Below are 22,939 nucleotides of genomic sequence, written 5' to 3'. Positions count from 1 at the left end.
ACTCAGATCAGTAGTGACTGATTAATGAAATGAAATGAAATGAAATAGCGTATGGCTTTTAGTGCCGGAAAGTGTCCGATAACTTCGGCTCGCCAAGTGCAGGTCTTTTGATTTGACTCCCGTGGGCGACCTGCGCGTCGTGATGGGGATGAATTGATGAAGACGACATATGCACCCAGTTCCCGTGTCAGGAGAATTAACCAATTATGGTTAAAATTCCCAATTCTACCTGGAATCCAACCAGGGACCCCTTGACCAAAGGCCAGCACGCTAACCATTTAGCCACGGAGTCGGTGGATTGATTAATAATAATCGTATGGCCTCAGCTACTTTGCCCACACATTTCAATTTGACGCCATCTGGCGGTCTGCTTGTCAATTGCGACTTTCCGTTTTACTCTAGGCCTACTAGAAGGCAGACAGAGTAAACCGGATCTCTCCTGTGCATCTGTGGCTGAGATTTTAATGAATTTTGTCGGGTAGACACCAAATGTATCACCAAAGATCTTTTACATGCCATCGTACGACATGTAGTGTCGAATGGACTTTTTTCCGCCCTTCAAAAATCCGACTACCTCTGCCGGGTTTGAACCCGCTATCTTGGGATCCGGAGGTCGACACTATTCCACTGATCCACTGATTGATTGATTGATTGATTGATTGATTGATTGATTGATTTATAAGGTCCGAGTTATGGCAGTGATAGATAATGCATACTTCTTGGTGATGCAGTGTTGTCGTACTCTGCTACCAAATTTTCGTAAGTTACGACCATTTGTTAAAAATATAGGCCTAATTACTTATTCCTAGTTGCTACAGTCGTCTTTGCTTCCCAGCACTTTCTTCACAGCCCTGTTCTCCACCATCTTTTCCACATCCCAGCGTTCTGATTTTTTATTTGTCATACGATATCACCTCTACTTTTTATCTAGGATTAACTCTTGTAAGACGCCTGCATGAATTTGCTCTGTACTCTATTCTTTATTTTATTATTATGCATCAGTAGAAGAGTGCTTGCTTGCAGATCCCAGGATCGTGGGTTCGAATTCGGCAAAGGAAGTCGGGATTTTAGGGGTGGGGGAGAGTCACTTTGGAACTCCATGTCGCGAAACATCAGTATGTAAAAGATGTCTAGTGACACACTTGGTGTTTACCCGACAAATTTGATTAAATATCAGCTATAGATCGCCCAATGGAGTTCCGTTTTCTCTGCAATCTTGTAGAGTAAAACATCACAGTGGCCCACACAGTTCATAAAGAGCCTTGGCTTGCTTAGACGGCTGCTGCCCAGTGAAAATAATAATACAGAGCACGTTGGCCGTGCGGCTAGGGACGTTCAGCTGTGCCCTTGAATTCGGGAGGTAGTGGGTTCGAACCCCCTGTCGGCAGCTCTGATGATGGTTTTCCATGGTTTCCCATTTTCACACCAGGCAAATGCTGACTGGCGTTGTACATTAATTAAGGTTATTGTCACTTCCTTCGCGCTCCTAGCCCTTCCCTATCCCATCCCCACCATAAGACCTATCTGTGTCGGTGCAACGTAAAGCCAGTCGTAATAATAATAGTAATTATAGTAATAATAATAATAATGACAAGCAAGGATCTGTGAGCCTCTTATCTTCCAGTGTAGCATACCTTTTAAATTATTGCACATACCATTCGTCTAATTCCCTTTGCCTCTCAGAACATCAAAAGGGAGGGGCCAGCCATTAACGCGTCTTGGTGGCAAATAATTTACAAGAATGGCTTCGTTTGTCTACATCCTGTCTCGTCATAGGTACACTTGGAAGCCTCGGCAAAGAGGAGATAATTTATTGTGGCATGAGTTCAGCCGTTTGATGTGGTAACGTTTACGACCTTCCAAACACAATCGTCGCGCAGAAGGGAATCTCTGACCTCCCTGAAACGTGATCACGATTGCTGAATTCATTAGGCACGTCCCTCACAACTTATTTTTGCCAGTTGAAAGATAAACTACCAAGCATTACCGTCTGCACAATGTATGAAACATTTGGAAAAGTTACGCGATGAATATGTGTACAAAAGATTATTCTACAATCTATTTGGCGCATGCCGGACTTATTTTCGCACATCTAACTGCATTCTTCTCCTCACAAATGTAATTGATGCATTTAAAGGCCCAAGTGAGAAGTGGTGGCTTCTCCTTTTTCATGAGGGAAACCCACTGATATTCTCTTCTGCAGTTCAAGGGAATGCTGGGAATGAGTTGGCGTATTTATTTGCCGTTACCAGGAGATATGGTTGAAACAGTTTATTATTATTATTATTATTATTATTATTATTATTATTATTATTATTATTATTATTATTATTATTATTATTATTATTATTATTAGAAGTAGAAACGATTTTCCACTTTTTAAATCATTAACTGTTCGTCCTATGAGAAAATATTAACAACATATTTTTCTTTTCAGCGTTTGTTATATGGCGTTGTTTTAGAAAAAGTAACCATTGTAGAAATATATAAAAGAAACTCTTAGGAACACCATATAAACCCACCGACTACCAAAGGAGTCTTATTTTCAGTATATCTGCTACTAGAATACCAGCTGTGATGCCAATCACTACAGTGGATTTGGTAGATTCTTTCACAAAGTCAGGCTGAGTGGTTAGCGCCTTCGATTCTGCAGCTCCAGGGTTAGTTTTCCGGTCGGGTCAAGGGATTATATTTTTAAAAGGTTAAAACAGCGGCACAAGGACAGGGCGTCTGTGCTGTCCTCAACATCCCTGCAACTCATGCACCACACACAACACTATCCTCCGCCCCTATATCACGCAGTTTCTCACACACGGCAGATGCCGTCCAGTCTCAAGGGTTGTACCAGGCTAGCACAATACCCACACGAATTTATACATATATTTTTTACACAAACAGAGAAGCAAACTGATGGCAATGCCATGGAGAGTGGAATGAATCACCATACACCTCGTCTGAAATAGAAACGAAATATTAGCTGAAAATTCGAAATTGCAGACGTAAAGATATTTATTATGCAGAAACAGTTCCTCATATGTCACAATGATATTCCTCTCCATTATTTTTCTTAAGCCTTGTCACGCCTCCCACCACGCATGGGTATGTAGTCCATCAGAACATTTTTCGTTTTCATTTTCCTGCGCTGATGTGTACAGGAAAATTAACTTTAAATACATTATATTGTAGGAGTGCCAAAATACGTCATACAAACATAAGTTACATTCCTACAGTCCTGTACAGCAAGATTCATTTTCCTTTACTCATCAGCATAAGAAAATAAACACAACGAAAAATTTCTGATGGACTACATATCCATGCGTGGCTGGGAGGCGTGACCAGTCTTAAGGAAAGTAATGGATAGGAAGAGCATTGTGAGATACGAGACTTTGTTTCTTCAACGACGATATATGTGATAGATAATCTACCCAGAAGTTAATGTGTGTTGGATCCTCTTCATAATATAAGAGCAAAAAGTAGGTAAGGGTTCAAGAAATCCTTCTTTCTGAAGAGTTGAAGGTTAGCAATGCAGTGCAGCAGATAGGCTTATAAAAAAATTCCGTTGTTTGCGTGATGGATAATTTGGTGATAGTTGTAATAAAACATGATTTCCAATTTTTAACTATTTAAAATACACAGTGTTTAATGGTCGTACAGCCAATTAAACAATTTAAATGAAATAACTTTGAAGTTAGTTATGGGGGTAAGTAATAAGATCACGGACGTTTCAAATGGAATTCGCTTTCCTCCCCAGGTGGCAAGACGGAGGGGTTGTAAAGGGTAGAAGACTTAAGGCCCAAGAGATTTAAAACAGGTATTCACAAAACGCAAGATAGCGAGATTTGAGGCAATTCGCAGCAAAAGTGTTAAATTCACCCTCGAGCACGCCAGCTGAGCATAAAGAAGAGCAATGAGCCAAGAAGTGGGCTCTTTCACTGTGTCCAGTGACCGCAGTCACATCTACCCCTGCAATGTAACAAAAGGGATGCGGTGGAAACGGCTTTAGATGAAGGGAAGGTAGATCGTAAGGATATATATTTTTTAGATTCGTTTCTGCATCGTTTATTTTAAATGAAACTGTTTGACTCCGCGTGATTGTTGAGCTTGAAGAATCCATTTAAGATGTACTAGGAACGAATGGGAATGCTTTCATTCACTGTTAGAAAGAATAAGGATGATGGAAAATTCAGACAGGTGTCTAGCTCTGAAAAAACTTAGGTGTTAGGGATAAAACTGAAGTTGAGTAAAGAAAAACCCCACAGACTTCAACGTGTTTGTTCAAGTAGGAGGTGGGGGAAGAGAGGTGTACAGTTCTTAAAGTTTTTCAAACCAAGCGTAACATACTCCTGAGTACCAAGAACAAATAAACGAAACCCCATGGCGCTCCAGTCCTGATGGGCCTATCAAGCGACCGCTGCTCAGTCAGAAGACCTGCAGATTACGAGGTGACACGTGGTAAGTGCAACGAATCCTCTCGGTCATTCTTCGCTTTCTAGACCGGGGCTGCTATCTCACCGTCAGATAGCTCGTCAGATGTTCTCACTTAGACTGAGTGAACCTCGAGCCATCCCGTAGATGGCCGGAAATTGAACACGAGGCCTCCGGGTAAGAGGTAGGCTCGCTACGCCTAGACTACGGGACCGGATGAGTGCCCTCGCGATCAGTTTCGTATCTTCAACGAAACTCCGCGCTGATATTTAAGAGATTCACACAAACTTCTTTTTCCAATGCTAATTTAGTAGCTCAGACGGTAGAGCACTGGTATTGCAAGCTCAGTTTGGCGGGTTCGATCCTGGTTTAGTCAGATTGTATTTGAAAAGGTTATTTCCAAACGGCCCCAAATCCGAAAAAATTAAAAATTGAGAGATTGATGGAAAACTTATCGTCGATACGTCTCGACATAGCTGCTGTCATCGTATTGAGGGGAGAAATACTGACCCGCAGCACATGTATCAGAACGAAAAATCGTTGATATTGCTCATGCAATACTGAACCGTAGATGACAGAACCTTTTTTGTTAGAGTTCTTAGCTGAAATATTATCGCAATGCGGATTTTCTAGTCGCAACGACAAAATGTTGGTAGAAAGCTCCATAATATGAAAGTAAAATGAATCGTCCAAATGGCCCAAATCCATGCCAAACAGGGCATTGGAAAATCGCGTTTGATACTAGTAAGTGCCAAGTCCCGCGGGGTGAATTGGCCGAAATATAACGTATCCATGTAGCCGATGAGGGGCCATTTCCAGGGCACGTGACCTGCAGCAACAGAACACTTTGTTTTATTTACACGGTTGTGTTATTTGATTTCATTGTATATTATTTAACTAATCTGTACTTTCACTGTATATAAATTAATTTTGATCACTGCGTATTTAAATACAGTTAGTGTTCTGATGACAGCAGTGAAATTTACGACTTTCAGAGGGAAGCATTTAGAGTTTTAGTGCCAAGAAGTAACAAATCCATCCTGTTTTCTTGATTATTTCTTAAATTGCAGAAGGTTTAACAGAAATAATTTGTATAATAATGCATTTATTCTGCTTGAATATAATAAATGTGATAACGCGATTTTCCAGTTGAAATTTTATAATCTGAGCGTTTTTCTCTTCTCCTGTAATATTTTATTTTGGTTTTGATACATTTTGGAAATAAGCTTTGTGCTGGTAGATTTACTGATACGTAGAATAACTCCTGCAGAATAAAATTCCGGCAACCCCGCTTTACCAAAAACAACTAATATAGTTGGTTGGATAGAAAAATCAATAATATCATCATTTAGTATCCACGTAGGCTTATGTTGAGTCCTCAGTCTGAGGCGTGTTGGAGCCATTACAGATTCATTATCAGATATCATAAGTAACCCAGGAACAACTTATTATGCTTTTTTATATTATGCTGTTACTTTTAGGGAGGAAAATTGGGTGAATGATCAGCGTTGAGGCCTTCGGTTCAGAGGGTCCAGGGTTCGATTCCCGACAGCGTCGGGGATTTTAATCGTCTCTGATTAATTCCTCTGGCCCGGAGACTGGGTGTTTGTGTTTGTCTCAAAGATTTCCTCATCATATTCAGACAACACACTACACTACCAACCACCACAGAAAAACGCAATAGTGATTAGATCCCTCCATATGGAGTTGGCGTCAAGAAGGGCATCCTGCCTTAAAACAGGGCCAAATCCACATGTGCTACACAGTTCGCACCCGCGACCCCACAGGTGTGGGAGAAGCGGCAGAAAAAGTTTGTTGTTTGCTTAACCAAGTGCAGTAGGACTATGAACCCAAGCTCTTCATTCGGGAGACAAGTAGAATGGAATCGAACCCCACTGTCGGGTGTCCTGAGAATGGTTTTCTGTGGATTCCCATCTTCACTTCCAAGCAAATGCTGGAGACATTCAAATTCATAGGACATCCACCTCGTTACCCAATTTCATTCAGCATAATTCATTTCATCTTCATTAGCTTCTCAACTCAGGTTAGCGTCATGAAGGGCATCCGACAGTAAAAGCATACCTTATCGATAGCCTAGGTCAAATACCACGTATTTGACAATGCTCCTCCTATCCATTATTTTATTTAAGACTGGTCACGCCTCTCAGCCACTTATTGGTATTCAGTCCCTCAGAACAATTTTGGTTGTGTTCATTTTCCTATGCCTATATGTAAGGGAAAATTAACCTTAACTACATTTTACTGTAGGAGTAAGTGGATACATCATGCAAACGTACAGTACATTCCTTTCACGGTTTTCAAGATACCGATGTGCGAAAAGTTTGTCCTGCAGGAGTTCATTAACGTGCCAATAAATCTACCAACATGACGCTGACATATTTTAGCCGGGATGAGCCGCGATCGAACCCATCAACCTGAACTCAGAAGACCAGCACTCTGCCACCTGAGCTACTTAAGACTGCCCGAGTTCTTATTGTATTTAGTTGATATCCCGTATTTATAACCGATATCCAACTTTGACAAGGTTTTCTCGGCCATTTGGTTAAATTTTTGTGCTTGAATACAATGATCTTTTGAGCCTCTTGGGCATGGCCGTACCATTTTAGCCTGCCTTCAGAACGTTTGTCAGATCTAGCAAGTTATCTCCGCGATTCAGGTCCCGTAGCTGTGAGCTTGCATACGCAAGTTGGTGGGTTCGAACCCCTGTGTCGGCGGCCCTGAAGATATTTTTCCAACATTTCCCATTTTCACGCCAGGTAAATGCTAGGACAGTAACTTACTTAAGGCCACGGTTACTTCGTTCTCAAGGCTGACCCATCGTCTCTATAAGACCTATCTGAATTGACGCGACGCCAAGAAGCAAAGTTTGCCAGGAATAGACCTGGGTTTGAAACTCCCACGAATGTGGTCATTTCTCACTTTTTCCGATAGATAGATTTTTCGGACCCGTCTCAGTATTTTCATTTCGGTAGCATGTAAATTATCCACAAGTTGCTTCCTTACAAGCCCACAGGGTACAATACGGCTGGCCTCATTGCTGTTTTTTTAGGTCTGTCTATCTAAGGAACCAGCCTCGGTGGCTCAGGCGACAGCCCACCGGTCTTTCACCACTAGGTTCCGTGGTACAAATCCCGGTACTCCATGTGAGATTTGTACTGGTGGCGGGGCAGGTTTTTCTACAATATCATTTCATTTCATCTGTCATTCTGCCCTAGAGGAATGTGACAGGCTTCGGCAGCCGGCAAAATTCCTGTCCTCGCCGCTAGATGGGGACTTCATTGATTCCATTCCTGACCTGGTCGAATGATTAGAAACGGGCTATGGATTTTCATTTTCTATCTAAGGAAGTTTTCATTCCCCATCCTAAAGGGGTGAGGTGGGCCACTGTATAATAGACTTTACCCTTTGTTCTTATGGGAATTCTCCTGTCACTTAGTACTTTTGAAAGGTCTCTCAATTTCATTTACTCAGAGTTTATTCGATATCTGACGTCTGTGTCAATGGTTCAGTCCATGGAGATAACTGACACTAGATATTTAAGATCTTCAAATTCTCTGAACGGACTTACCTGCAGATACATGTTAAATACCTCCCGTATAGCTTAAATAACTGTTTACTAACCAATTCTTAGTACATCCTTAATGTATGGGATCCTCACCAGGAATACTTGATACGAGAACTGGAAAACTTCAAAAGAAAGCAGCACGATTTGTTTTGGGTGCTTTGCGACAAAGGAGTAGTGTTACGAAATGTTGCAAACTTTGGGCTGGGAAGACTTGGGAGTAAGGAGACGAGATGCTGGACTATGTGGTATGTTTCGTGCTGTGAGTGGAGAGTTGGCATGAAATGACATTACTAGACGAATAAGCTTGAGTAGAGCTTTTAAAAGTAGGAAAGATCATAAAATGAAAATAACATTGGAATTCAAGAAGACACATTCTGGAAAATATTCATTTATAAGACGAGGGGTAAGGGATTGGAATACATTTTCAAGGGAAGTGTTCGATAAATTTCCAAGTTCTTTGAAAATGTTTAAGAAAAGTTACGTAAACAGTTATTACTAGTGTTATTAACTTTACGATCCACTAACTACTTTTACGGTTTTCGAGGTGCCGGAATTTAGTTCCACAGGGTTTTTTTTATGTACCAGTAAATCTACCGACACGAGGCTGACGTATGTGAGCATCTTCAGATACTTCCGGACCGAGTCAGGATGGAACCTGCTAAGATGGAGTCAGAAGGCCAGCACCTCAACCGCCTGAGCCACTCAGCCCGGCAGGAAAACAGCTGATAGGCAATCTGCCATCTTGGCGACAGCACCATTGATGACATTGATGATGATTTGACATCCTGATTGCATCAGTAGTGACATCTAGTGATGTAATTCACAGTTTAAGAGTTTCTTTCATCAGCCATTAGAGGACTGAAAATCCGAAACTTACGCCCATTCGAAGTCGAGTGTGGAATTTTGACTTTCCTGTTGTATTGTTTTTCTTTGTGTTATATATTTTAAATGTTAAAGCCATACATTCATCAGTCTCTTTTCTTACTATGTGTAAGAAAGCTTCGTTATAATTAGATGATAAAAACTTTGTTTTAGGTACCTAAATAGGCTCTCATATATGAAAAAAATTTGTTTCAAAATTATATTTTAGGGAAGTTCAATTTTAGTATATTTTACGTATTTTTATAACCATCTGTTAAAATACGATCTTTATTTTGCTAATTTGTTAATAGCTCATTAGAGGGGAATATAAAAATGTCACTCATCTCTGTGCTGCAAACGTCACAGAATATAATTTTACCATCCGATGTGAAGTAGAGAAACTCCCGTAAACCACTGTTTAATTGAAGACGACATAGAGGCTGACACTTTATGCACAATTCACACACTGAGCAGACGGACAAATGTGGAGTGTGGTTTACAGCTTCTCGATTTTGAGAATTGGTTGTAAAGTATTTCAAGAATATCGTCGTTGCCAGGACAAAACCTCCTATGTGATAATATTTTTGGAGATATACTGACCCGCAGCACATACATTATGAAGAGCGAGAATGCCTTGACGTTATTCACACAATATTGCACCTTAGATGACAGAACCTTACGGGCCAAAGTTCTAAGCTAAAATATTCCACATAGGAGGTTTTGTCCCGGCAGCGACGATGTACTGTTCACGATAATGAAAACGAGCCAGCAAATATTTTAGTTTCTGTGAATAAATTAAAAGTACTTTTAAACGACTTAGGAATAAAGAATAAGAATTATAGGAATATAGTTCGGCTCCATGGCTAAATGGTTAGCATATCGTCGTTGCCGGGACAAAACCTCCTATGTGAAATATTTTAGCTTAGAACTTTGGCCCGTAAGGTTCTGTCGTTTAAGGTGCAATATTGTGTGACAGTCGTCAAGGCATTCTCGCTCTTCACAATGTATGTGCTGCGGGTCAGTATATCTCCAAAAATATTAACACATAGGAGGTTTCGTCCCGGCAACGACGATATGCTGGCGTTTGGTCACAGGGGTCCCGACAGGGTCGGGAATTTTAACCATCATTGGTTAATTTCTCTGGCAGGGGGGCTGGGCGTATTTGTCGTCTCCATCATCATGTCATCCTCATCATGGCGCGCAGTTCGCCTACGGAGTCAAATAGAAAGACCTTGCCTGGTGAGCCGAACATTTCCTCGTACACTCCCGGGACTACAGTAAAAGCCATACGACATTTCATAGGAACATAGACAAATATTGGTTCCAACGTCAATTTGGGCATTTTAGGCACAGTGGGATAACCGTTTCTAAGTGTAAAAATATATGAAACATATCATGTTATCTATTCAGGAAAAAATAGGTTTTTGCCTAAAATCCGATGTCAAGTTATAATCCTACCGGGCGAGTTGGCCGTGCGCGTAGAGGCGCGCGGCTTTGAGCTTGCATCCGGGAGATAGTAGGTTCGAATCCCACTGTCGGCAGCCCTGAAGATGATTTTCCGTGGTTTTCCATTTTCACACCAGGCAAATGCTGGGGCTGTACCTTAATTAAGGCCACGGTCGCTTCCTTCCAACTCCTAGGCCTAACTTATCCTATCCCATCGTCGCCATAAGACCTATCTGTGTCGGTGCGACGTAAAGCCGCTAGCAAAAGAAAGTTATAATTCTTACCCGTGCGATAGAGTGCATCTGGAGTAATTTGCTATCAAGACAGGAAATTAAATAAGAATATAAACTACCAGCATTCATCAAAAACTCAAATGAAAAGACGAAACTCATTTCGAAAATAGTCTCCCACATTCATGAAGAATGTCCCAGTATTTACTCCCGTGAACAGTAACGTCAAGCCGAAGAATTGCCAATAACGTGGACGTTGCACACCCCTGGTCCCCCGAGGGTGTCTGGTATGCGGGGGAAGATCTCGAGGGCGCGACAGCATTAACCCTGGCTCAGTAAGTGGCACTCTATATAAACCAATTTTACGCTCTTACGAGATTCTTCTACTACGTGCTACAATCTTCTGGGGGGCGCGGATGAGGGGACACACGCGCCACCGAGCATCCCCATCTACTTGTTGTGGCGTACAGGGCGGCACAAAATCTCGGCAGCTCTTCCCTTTGGTGACAAGTGTCCCGTAGGCATTCCTTTTGACAGGCCCATCTAGTTACTAATCATTCTACTTTTCGAGGCTTCTATCTCCATCTTAATTCTTACCGTGAAGTATTGTGGTCCACCTCTTTGGTGTAGTGGTTAGTGTGATTAGCTGCCACACCCGGAGGCCCGAGTTCGATTCCCGGCTCTACCACGAAATTTGAAAAGTGGTACGAGTGCTGGAACGGGGTCCACTCAGCCTCGGGAGGTCAACTGAGTAGAGGTGGGTTCGATTCCCACCTCAGCTATCCTGGAAGTGGTTTTCTATGGTTTTCGACTTTTGCTCCAGGTAAATGCCGGGATGGTACCTAACTTAAGGCCACGGCCGCTTCCTTCCCTCTTCCTTGTCTATCCATTCCAATCATCCCATTCCCTACCAAGGCCCCTGTTCAGCATAGAAGGTGAGGCCGCCTGGGCGAGGTACTGGTCATCCTCCCCAGTTGTATCCCCGACCCAATGTCTGACGCTCCAGGACACTGCCCTTGAGGCGGTAGAGGTGGGATCCCTCGCTGAGTCCGAGGGAAAAGCCAACCCTGGAGGGTAAGCAGATTAAGAAAGAAAGAAGTATTGTGTAGCTTCTCATAGTAGATAATAGTACCAGTCCGCCTCTGTGGTGTAGTGGTTAGCGTGATTAGCTGCCATACCCGGAGGCCCGAGTTCGCTTCCCGGCTCTACCACGAAATTTGAAAAGTGGTACGAGTTCTGGAACGGGGTCAACTCAGCCTCGGGAGGTCACGTGAGTAGAGGTGGGTTCGATTTCCACCTCAGCCATCCTGGAAGTGGTTTCCCGTGGTTCCCACTTCTCCTCCAGGCAAATGTCATGATGGTACCTAACTTAAGGCCACGGCCGCTTCCTTCCCTCTTCCTTGTCTATCCCTTCCAACCTTCCCATCCCCCACAAGGCCCCTGTTCAGCATAGCAGGTGAGGTCGCCTGGGCAAGTTACTGGTCATTCTCCCCAGTTGTATCCACCGACCCAGAGTCTGAAGCTCCAGGTCACTGCCCTTGAGGCGGTAGAGGTGGGATCCCTCGCTGAGTCCGAGAGAAAAACCAAGCATGGGGGGTAAACAGATTAAGAAGAAGAAGTACTAATATAAATCACCTTCGGATACGAAGAATCAAATTCCATGATCATGCCAGTTGGGAACTCGGCAGTCACTGTTGATAACATAAAATTACGGAGCCATCTGTAACGCGATTTTCTTCACGAAATGCATAGATTGTACTTAATTTTATGTTCCACGGCACATTTGCAAGCGAAGTCATTTTCTTACGGACCATGAATTCCCCTTGGAGGAGTGGAAGGTAAAGGCTTCCACTATCCTTAACCTCGGCTCTTGGTGAGGTAGAGTGGTTAGCTGTACGCCCGGCCGCCTTTGCCCCCAGGAATTAACCTGGTACTTTTTTGGTGTAGGCTGAGTGAACCTCAGGACCATGTGCAATTCCGAAAGTTGAAATCTTGTTTCTTAAATTTTTCGACTTCCTGACGGGGAATCGAACCCACACTCTTTCGGATGAACCGAGCTCGCCTTTATCGCCCCGGCCAGGCAGGCCTTTTTATTTATTTATCTACTTATTTGTGTTTTTGAAGCTTCCGTGGCTCAAGAGGCAGCGCGTCGGCCTTTCACCGCTGGGTTCTGTGGTTCAAATCCCGGTCACTCCATGTGAGATTTTTGCTGGACAAAGCGGAGGCGGGACAGATTTTTCTCCGGGTACTCCGGTTTTCCCTGTCATATTTCATTCCAGCAACACTCTCCAATATCATTTCATTTCATCTGTCATTCATTAATCATTGCCCCAGAGGAGTGCGACTGGCTTCGGCAGCCGGCACAGTTCCTACCGTCGCCGCAAGATGGGGGCTTCATTCCATCCCTGACCCGGTCACTGACTGGAAAACAGGTTGTAGGTTTTCTTATTTATGTTTTTATTTATCAGATTTCTTGTTCAACCACCGGGATGAGAAGTTCAGACGGTAGAAGCCTGGTCTTTTGAGCCTATGTTGGCCGGTTCGATCCCGGTTCAGACCGATGGTTTCTGAAGGTTCTCAAGTACGTCAACCTTGTATCGGTATCAGTCATCTGTCACCAATGATCTGCATTTAGAGCTGTTGCCCACGTGACAGATCCTCTGTCAGTTGTTTATCTGGTACTTTCATTAATGATTCCAAAGAACTTGTAAATATATCGAAGATCTCCCTTGGTTAATTATTCCAGTCCCTAAATCCTCTTCATATACACGAATATTTGCCACATGAATACCAAATTTATCTTCATATTACGATCTTTCCTACTTTGGAAATCTCGATTCAAGCTTATTCGCTTGCTAATGTCAATCTAAACTATCTTTTTAATGACGGCTCCGAACATACCGCTTAGTCGAGCAGCTCGTCTCCTCAATTCCAAGTCTTCCCAGCACAAAATGTACAACAGGTTCTTTTGAAGGAAATAACCCAGAACAAATGTGTTGCTTTCCTCTGGATATTTCCCATTTCTCTCGGTAATCCTGGCGAGGGTCCCATGCAATGGAACCATACTCTAACTCGGACCTTACTAGTGACTTTACGGAGCTTGATAGCTGCAGTCGCTTAAGTGCGGCCAGTATCCAGTAATCGGTAGATAGTGGGTTAGAACCCCACTGTCGGCAGCCCTGAAGATGGTTTTCCGTTGTTTCCCATTTTCACATCAGGCAAATGCTCGGGCTGTGCCTTAATTAAGGCCACGGCAATTTCCTTCCCATTCCTAGGTCTTTCCTATCCCATCGTCGCCATAAGACCTATCTGTGTCGCGGTGCGACGTAAAGCATATACAAAAAAAAAAAAAAAGAGTGGCTTACACGTCCTCTCCTTTATATCCTGACTGCAATCCTTCATTACCCTCATAACCATATGAAGAGATTTGTAAACCTATATTTACAAACTCGTTAATGTGATTACCTCAATAAATATATTTTCTTATATTAAGACCCACTATAGGTACTGATTTCTATTAGTGTATATATTGAGCTTTTGGTTTGGTTTTATAAAGTGGAGTCTTTGCTTACTTCTCTCGGTTTTGGTTGATAGTCTTTAAACAACCTGGATTAAATAAAAGGTCCCTGTGTAAAGGTGTAAATGTGAGGAGCAACTATATTATTACAGAGAAAGAAATTAAGAACAAGGTGCAGGTTAGAAAGAAATACAGTTCGGAGGAATTGAAGTAAACTACTTGGAAATTGAATTTAGCAGGAATGTCAGCTAAGGATACAAGTTGGCAAGCATAATTTGCAGTCATATGAGCTTTGGTAAAGAATGAAAGAGTACGTTTAGGTATATTTAGGACAGAAACAGGTTTCATTAAGTACATTCTAGGAATCATTAATGAACAAGGGAGTGTATTTCGTCGTGGAAGAATCCAACCTCGTATGTCAAGATGCCCTTCCATAAGTCTGGTCACGCATCTCAGCCACGTATTCATATGCAGTTCATCAGAACAATTTTCGTTATGTTCATTTCCTTATGCGTGTATGTAATGGAAAATGAACTTTACCGTACCGTAATGTAGGAATGTATACATGCGTGACTTATTTACGCACTTCTACAGTATTCTGTATTTATGGTTGATATTTGGATATGATGATAACGTCCAAGCAATGGACGTGACTAATACACAAGGTGGTCGGAAGCAACGTGATAAATTATTGGAAAAATGTGATACATTTATCGCACCGTTGTCATTTATCAGCTGCTGAATTTAGCCAATCAGATATCTTCATGGGTGACTTCAGAGGGGCTTTGCGAGGCGATGTTCCTAAATCTGCACTCGGTTTAAGACCGGCTTGAGAGCGCTAATATAAGAAGTAAACTTCTCCAGGGGAGGGAATTGAACAAGGAGGCTTGCTCCATAGCAAGCACGCTACGGTGACATTGGCTGAAACCCACGGTGTGTTATTGTTTGATGCTCATTTCTCGGCATGGCGCTCAAGCCCGACCAAGCCACGAGCAGATTTGGCAACACCGCCTCGCAAAGCCCATTCAAATTCGCACGCGAAACGCTCTAATTGGCTAACTTCAGCAGCTAATAAAATGACAACGGCGCGGGATATCGACGTAACTTTTAAAACATTACGTATCAGTATTACCAACGTTCTAACGCTCATATATTGGGTTCATGCTGTTTTCGACCACCTAGTATGTAATCAAACCGAAATTATCTTTATGCTACAACAAGATCCTTGAAATTTTAGGCTATAACGTTCATGAATTTTACATTAGCTACGTGAACTGTTTCTAAGGAAACCTACTTACAGGAACCTTTCACATTATAGACATACGTTTATTTGTTTAGTAGCTGCCTCTGTGGATCAGTGGTAGAGTGTCGGACTCCGGATCCTAAGATAGCGGGTTCAAACCCGGCAGAGGTAGTCGGATTTTAGAAGGGCGGAAAAAAGTCCATTCGACACTCCATGTCGTACGATGTCGGCATGTAAAAGATCTTTGATGGCAAATTTGGTGTTTACCCGACAAAATTAATTAAATCTCAGCTATAGACGCCCAAGAGAGTTTCGGTTTGCTTGGTCTGCTATCTAGTGGGCCTAGAGTAAAACGGAACGTCGAAATTGACGAGCAGACAGCCAGATGGCGTCAAAGGTGGTGGTGGTGGTGATTATTGTTTTAAGAGGAAGTACAACTAGGCAACCATCCTCTATATAACACTAATCAGAGGGAAACTATGGAAGGGCTCCGACACTTCGAAAAATGAAGATATCGGGCAAAGGAAGACAAGGGCCACGAAGGGCGTGAAAATGAAAGACTCCCTAGCTCTCGCAAACCTAATAGCGTCGGGGTCGGAAAAGAGCAAGAGTTGACCAAGGGAGGTCGGATAGGATAGATGACAGTGAGGAGTCTGGCACAAGTAAGTGGAAGAAATGCCAGGACTCAGCTGAGGGCCCCGTGGTCGCCAACCCACACTCCAATGTTTAGAGCCCCTGAGGCCCCTTTTAGTCGCCTCTTACGACAGGCAGGGGATACCGTGGGTGTTATTGTACCGCCCCCACCCACAGAGGAAGATGGCGTCAAATTGAAAGTCTGCACACGGTAGCTGAGGCCATACGATTGTTATTATTATTATTATTTGTTTAGTGTGTTGATTGTTATTATTTTCTTCTTTTCTACCTCCTTCTCATCTTCAGTCGCTTAAGTGCGGCCAGTATCCAGTATTCGGGAGATAGTAGGTTCGAACCCCACTGTCGGCAGCCCTGAAGATGGTTTTCCGTGGTTTCTCATTTTCACGCCAGGCAAATGCTGGGGCTGTACCTTAATTAAGGCCACGGTCGCAGCTGTACCTTAATGAAGGCCACGGCCGCTTCCTTCCCACTCTCATCCCTTCCCTGTTCCATCGTCGCCATAAGACCTATCTGTGTCGGTGCGACGTGAAGCAACTAGCAAAAAAAAAAAAAAAAAAAAAAAAGCCTTCTCATCCTACATATTCTCCTTCATTAATATTTCGGCTTATTGAGTGTAACTGTTACTAACTCTATCCATATTAAAAAGTAATTAATTTGTTTAGTGACATTACCTAAGGCTCTCTGTTTTTTGTTTCAGGTCCACGCTCGCGGAGACCAAAGCGCAAGGACAAGAAACCTGAAGAGAAGCGTCCTCGCACGGCGTTTAGCGGAGAACAGCTAGCGAGGTTGAAACACGAGTTCGCGGAAAACCGCTACTTGACGGAGCGGCGACGTCAAGAGCTTGCGAGGGAACTGGGTCTGAACGAGGCGCAAATCAAAATCTGGTTCCAGAACAAGCGGGCCAAGATCAAGAAGGCCAGCGGCCAGAAGAACCCACTGGCCCTGCAGCTGATGGCTCAGGGGCTCTACAACCACTCGACCATCCCCATGACTCGCGAGGAAGAGGAACAAGCAGCTGCCGCAGAGAAGAAGCGAATTGACTAAGGACTCCCCACCTACAATGAAACGTGGAGAACATTCGTTCCGTCCTCTTCGTGCAAGTGACATTTCCTACGTGTGCTGTAGAATATCCAACAACAAACTTCGATCATGATTTTATGACCAAATGATTTCTTTAGTCACTTTCACAGAATCTGTATTCAGAGTTGTTCCTTTGAAACCAATTTCTAAAGATATCTTTCTATAATATTGTTATACTTTCAAATATCCAGGATGTTATTTTGTGTGCTGGTGTAAAATAAAAGCAGATGTTTCGCCCTCTTTAGAACTCATTTTCAGAGCAAATGCATTTTATTCAAAGTTAATAAATAATAAATGTCATAAAAAATGTACATTGCGAATCAAGTAATTTATATTTCATTAAAGGCAGAGTGGGCAATGTATCGCCGTTTAAGAACCTAAACTTCGAATACCACGATACTTTTCCTGTCGATTGTTTTCCTTAAGAATTGTCACGCCTCCCATTCACCTTTATGGATATGCAATCTATCAGAACAGTTTTCATTGTGCTCATTTTCCTATGCTTTCGTGTAATGAAAAATGAACCTGAAACACGTAACACTGTAGGAGTCCGTCAATACTTCATGCAAATATACATTACTACAGTACGGCAAGGTACAATTCAGCATAACAAAATGAATACATCCAAAAATTGTTCTGATGGACTATCCGTACTTGGCTGGGAAGCGTGACCAGTCTTATGGATAATCATGCAAAGGAAGAGCGTTGTGAGATTCGAAGGTTTGCTTATTAAGCGATGATATGTATTATAGCATCTTAGGAAACAAAATATCACTCATGGAAGTAGGAAAATATTTTCTATACTACAGACATTGTCTTCTTAGAGGGGCAGTTTCTCGATTTTCTTAGTAAGATATCTCGATGGTTAGATTTGAATGAAATAAACAAAAATATTAAATTATTATAATTCTGACACTATCCTAAGTATGTTTGCCTTGAAAATGCTCTTCTTGGAGTCCTTGAAACATCATATTTTTTAAATATCAATCTACAATATAATAACCAGGATATCCGTGGAAATGATATAACCTGATATAGCCGTTATGGTCTCAATAATAATTTAATTTTTAAAAATCTTTCCAATTCTTTTTTCTCCAACACATAGTCTGAAATATTGGGCGCAATTTCATCTCTGATTGGATGGACGGTGTGGCATGTAGTCAAGCCTGTTTTAAAGTCTGGAAGGCTTATTACCTACCGTACATAGGAATGAGCACTAAACAAATCAAAGGAACAAGAAATGCCAATTATCCGGTTTCCTCAGACATTTGAACCGGTGTTGTGAAGTATGAAGGAAGTACCTCAAGAACGATTTTTGCTTTCTCTATTGTTATCCATAAGGAAATATTCATTTAAACTAGTTGTTATATACGGATTCCCAAAATTCTCGATACAGTGTTATGGTTCTCAATTAATACTGCAGTGCGGCGATGAACATTTCCGTGCACTTCACTTAGTTCATAATAAATATTGTGTTTGTTAATGCGGTGATCCAAATCACCAAAGAAAGAAAATGTACAGTATCGTATTTAAGATCAGTGTCACAAGTTACTGACTTTTACTGAAACATAATCAACTAAGTTTACTAATTACTGTGCTAACAAGATTATGGCAAATATTCAACTTGAAGGAAACGTAGTATATGGTTCCAAATGGAATCATGCTGGAAAAGATTACACTTTCCCAGAATAACGAAAGTACCATTGTGTTAGAAGTAGGACTTCTGAATCTTTTATATTTAATCAGTGAGCTAGATTATATTTTTAATTCCAGAATTGTTCAACAACATTGCAATATATTGTCGTTAAAAATAAATCTTAGCGAATATTGAACATTATCTTGACAATTAAAGGTAAAAAAGTACGTCGTGTATTAACCGATGTATTAAATTGGAGTCCGTAAATTAATAAAGGATGTAATAGGGAACCTTCCTTCGGTAGGCATATTAACGAACAACAAATTAGTATAAGTTATATTCTTCACTGTGTGGAATGAAGAAATGCTGCCCAAACTGGTGAACACGGACATTTCCCGTCAGAAGTGGGACGGGTACATCGTGGGTAATATCGTAGTGTATGTATGACTATTTATGAACACTTGAAAAAAGTGACAGTGTATTTTGTTTATTTAGCGTAGACCTATATGAGTTGGTGCACAGAACTATCGCCGAGTTGATTCTGTTTGTATTTAAATAACTGGCCTGTACATATATTTTACAGATGTCTTAAATTATGGACTAGAGTAATAGCTCTCTTTATTATACAATATATATTTTAACATGTCAGTACTGATGGCAGTTACTTAAGTAGAACAATACTGTATTACATGAAGCATTCATATTCGATATTTGTGTAAATGTAGTCAATAATATCGCTTCATTTGTTATAGATCCCCAACTGTCAGTGATGTCAAAACCTTACATTAAGTTATATGGACTTAATTAGAAGTCTTCGATATTCATATATTAAGAAAATATACCATTTTACAAGCGTCGCAAAATACTTTTTTTTTTCAAAGTGATTCTTTTGCTTAGTAACACGGCGTCAGCATGTTTGCAAATTCCTGAAAATCATACGTTCGGTACCATCTTCCCATCGATAGCTTCTTATTCGAAATTCGAACGATTTTTTCATGTATACATCTTCGATTTTTCTGTCTTTGTTACTATCTTCGCATCCTGGAGGTCTGCGTAGAGTAGTAAGTAAGGTACTTCTTACATAGGTAACTCGTTGTTTCGGAATTGAATCTCGAAACAGGTACAGCAGTTTTCACTTACGAAAGCTTACATTCTCGAAACGGGAAAATTTCCCCTCATGATTTTTAATTTCAGAGTGATAATAGTTCAATTTACATTAATTATGCCGGCTGAGTGGCTCAGACGGTTGAGGCGCTGGCTTTCTGCCAACTTGGCAGGTTCGATCCTGGCTCAGTCCGGTAGTATTTGAAAGTGCTCAAATACGTCAGCCTCGTGTCGGTAGATTTACTGGCACGTAAAGGAACACCTTCGGGACTAAACCCGAGCACATCAGCGTCTCCAAAAACCGTAAAAGTAGTTAGTTGGACCTAAAGCGAATAACAATATCAACATTAATTACGAAACGTTATAATATTATCAAGCGATGTCCTTGGAGGAGATAGCGAGAAAAATAAAATTATTTTGACACATTGTCGTTGCGCCTCCGAGAACAGCCATGTGAAATAAGCTTAGAAGTTTGCCCGGTAATGGTCTATCGTCTAAGGTTCGATATTGTCGGAATTAATTCAAAGAATTCTCGCTCTTCTGCTATATGTGCTGCAGGTCAGTATTTCTCCAACAATACAGGCGCATCGCCGATATGCATCCATTTCAATGGCCGATATTTTGAGATGAGATGTGACGAAATAAGATACTATGAAGAAAACTAGAAAAACATTCAGGAACTTAACGACAGTGCCCACCATGGTTAAAAATATTTTCTTTTTTTCTTCGAACCCACCGTCTCCTGAATGAAAGTGAACAGAAATCCCGCTCGGTGAACACATTCTAAATTGACTTCGTGAATTCTATAACCTCTTAACGTGAAAATGTTTAATTGTAAATGATTGAGCACATATCAGGAGTTATGTGTAATTTTGTGTATGAATACACAGGAAAGTACCTCAGGTATTAATTTACGACCTATGGTTATTTCATGGGTATACTTCTTTAGTCTCTTTCATCAATCTTTTGCTGCACCCAGTACAATTTGTAGGCGCGTATTGTTTGATCTGTAATTACGAAATCCTCTCTTTCACAGTGGAATGCACTCAGAGTCCAGGATTATAAGTTTTATTTTCTTTAATTAGAAATTCATATCGCACATTTTTAATTAAAATGTACATGATTTGGAGAATACAGTTTAATGATCATCACTTACCGGTACCTATTATCCGTTTTGTTTTGCTTCAGTGCTCCTGTAGTTTAATTTTTTAAAACTGTTGTAAAACAGACAGTATATCCAGACTTTCTATTAACAAATGAAGCGATAGAATTAATTTAGGACCCGGTTACAGAAAATTTGCCTGTAGTAAGTCTAAAATATGTCCAACCGGACACTTCATACGCATTTAACCAGAGTTAGTAGGTATGCCTATAATAGGCCAGCCACTTATTTACATGGATAGTGTAATTGCAGAAGACTTTACTCGACTGCAACCAAAGTACAAAGAAGATCCAAGTTAATAAGTGAATTATCACGTGACAAAAGCAAAAAGAATAATGCTCAACTCGAGCTAATGGTACAGTGTACATTATTTTCTAAAAGTAATGTATAGGATCATTAATATATTAATTCACCCAGGCCTGTGGAATATAACTGAGTACAAAACAAGCATCACCATCAGTAATATGTTTTTTAAAAACTTCTTTGGTTATTGTTGAAGAAGAAATGAATATTTCAGAAAGTTTAATCTATGTCATTTTTGGATTACATTCTGTATGATTGCTAAATATGACCACCGACCGAGTATCATGTATGTTTTACTTTTGCCCTCCGTTGAGCAGCTTTTGATTGAAGACAATGTTGGCTGAGTGCAGCAGGTATGCCAACGGCAGTTGCGTGTAATGCAGTCTTCAGTGAATGTAGTTATGTGAGTGGTATGTAAAAATATCTGACGTGTTTTTCAGTTATGTCTCAAATAGTTTTGAATGCAGACAAATTCATAGGCCAGTCGACCTTGTGCGTTCCTCCTATACACTATAGGTCCTAGACACAAGCGATGGATCCCGACCTTAAGTTGTTGAATTTGAAGCAACAGTTCTATTTGACTGAGTCTTATAAAATCTTCCGTTCTTCCATTTCGTTCAGACGTTTGCTACTTTTAGAACTACATTTTCTTCATATATTGTCGTTGCGTCTAAAAAAACCGCTATGCTGTAAACTATTTCACCTTAGAACTCAGGCCAGTAAGGTTCTGTCTTCTAAGGTTCAGTAATGCATGAAAAATATCAGCGATTTTTCGTTCCATGTGATCCAGTGCTGCGCGTCAGTATTCCTCCCCTCAACATTATCACATAAAGGTATTTCGAAGCGCGACGAAGGTATGCTATGTGCAACAGTGAACTGTGCAATTGTGAAATTCTATACTGAACAAGCCATGCCCATTTTTTCTATGAGTAGCTTAATCATAATTCAGTGATGCTGAGCGTGTGTACATGTAAAAACCAGAGAAAATTATTTGAAGTAGAAATACTGTAGTGGCATATTTGTTTTAGAAATGTTAAAACATGTATTTATTTTTAATAATGATGCATTAATTCATTACATAATTGAGGAGTGTCTGTTCAAAAGGTTCAATTTCCACTTCAAACAATTGTTTAGTATTTCGTCCACATGCATTGTAGAAATTGAATACTGTCTATTGCCATAAGGAATCCAGACCAGAAAGATGTAGTTCCTTAAAAGTAGTACTATACCCGATCATGGGTACGTTCTACGTACCTTTTATCATACGTTTACTTGCGTTTTTCCATAATTTTCCGCCTTTGAATAAACACTCTTCAATTATAAAATGTAAGAATTAATGCGAAATTTAGTTATCCTAAATTTTAACGTGAGCGCAGTGCATTCCTTCAAATAAGAAACTCTGGACTGCGGGAAATATATAAGGAGAAGCTATTACATGTGATTTTATGTTATATGCTAATGGTACAACTATTATACAGTATGCTATTATTGTTATTGAAACCAAGTACTCAGTAATGTTCCACAAGTACTTTAGACTACCATTACATGTTGCTATCGCTAATGTATGAAGGATATTCACTTGTTAATAAGTAGGGTAGTATAAATCACCACGCAGTACTCTGTACATATGGGAGAGTGTGTTCTTGTACCAATGAACTGATATCGCACCTGTTCTAGTGCTTCACCAACGGC

At 41.0% G+C, this 22,939-nt stretch overlaps 1 protein-coding gene across 1 annotated transcript in view; it reads left to right on the top strand.

The window, feature by feature from the left end:
• LOC136874535 (homeobox protein engrailed-1a) overlaps positions 1-17,006 on the top strand; it is a 438,268-nt gene extending 421,262 nt beyond the window's left edge. The window contains exon 3 of the mRNA XM_067148172.2: positions 16,660-17,006. Within this exon, the coding sequence (XP_067004273.2) occupies positions 16,660-17,006 (347 nt within the window). The remainder of the gene's footprint in view (positions 1-16,659) is intronic.
• The last annotated feature ends 5,933 nt before the right edge of the window (positions 17,007-22,939 follow it).

This window comes from Anabrus simplex, chromosome 5, assembly GCF_040414725.1.
Source record: "Anabrus simplex isolate iqAnaSimp1 chromosome 5, ASM4041472v1, whole genome shotgun sequence".
Taxonomy (NCBI): Eukaryota; Metazoa; Arthropoda; class Insecta; order Orthoptera; family Tettigoniidae; genus Anabrus; species Anabrus simplex.
Note: the sequence above shows the minus strand (reverse complement) of the source record. Positions and strands in the feature narration are given on the sequence as shown.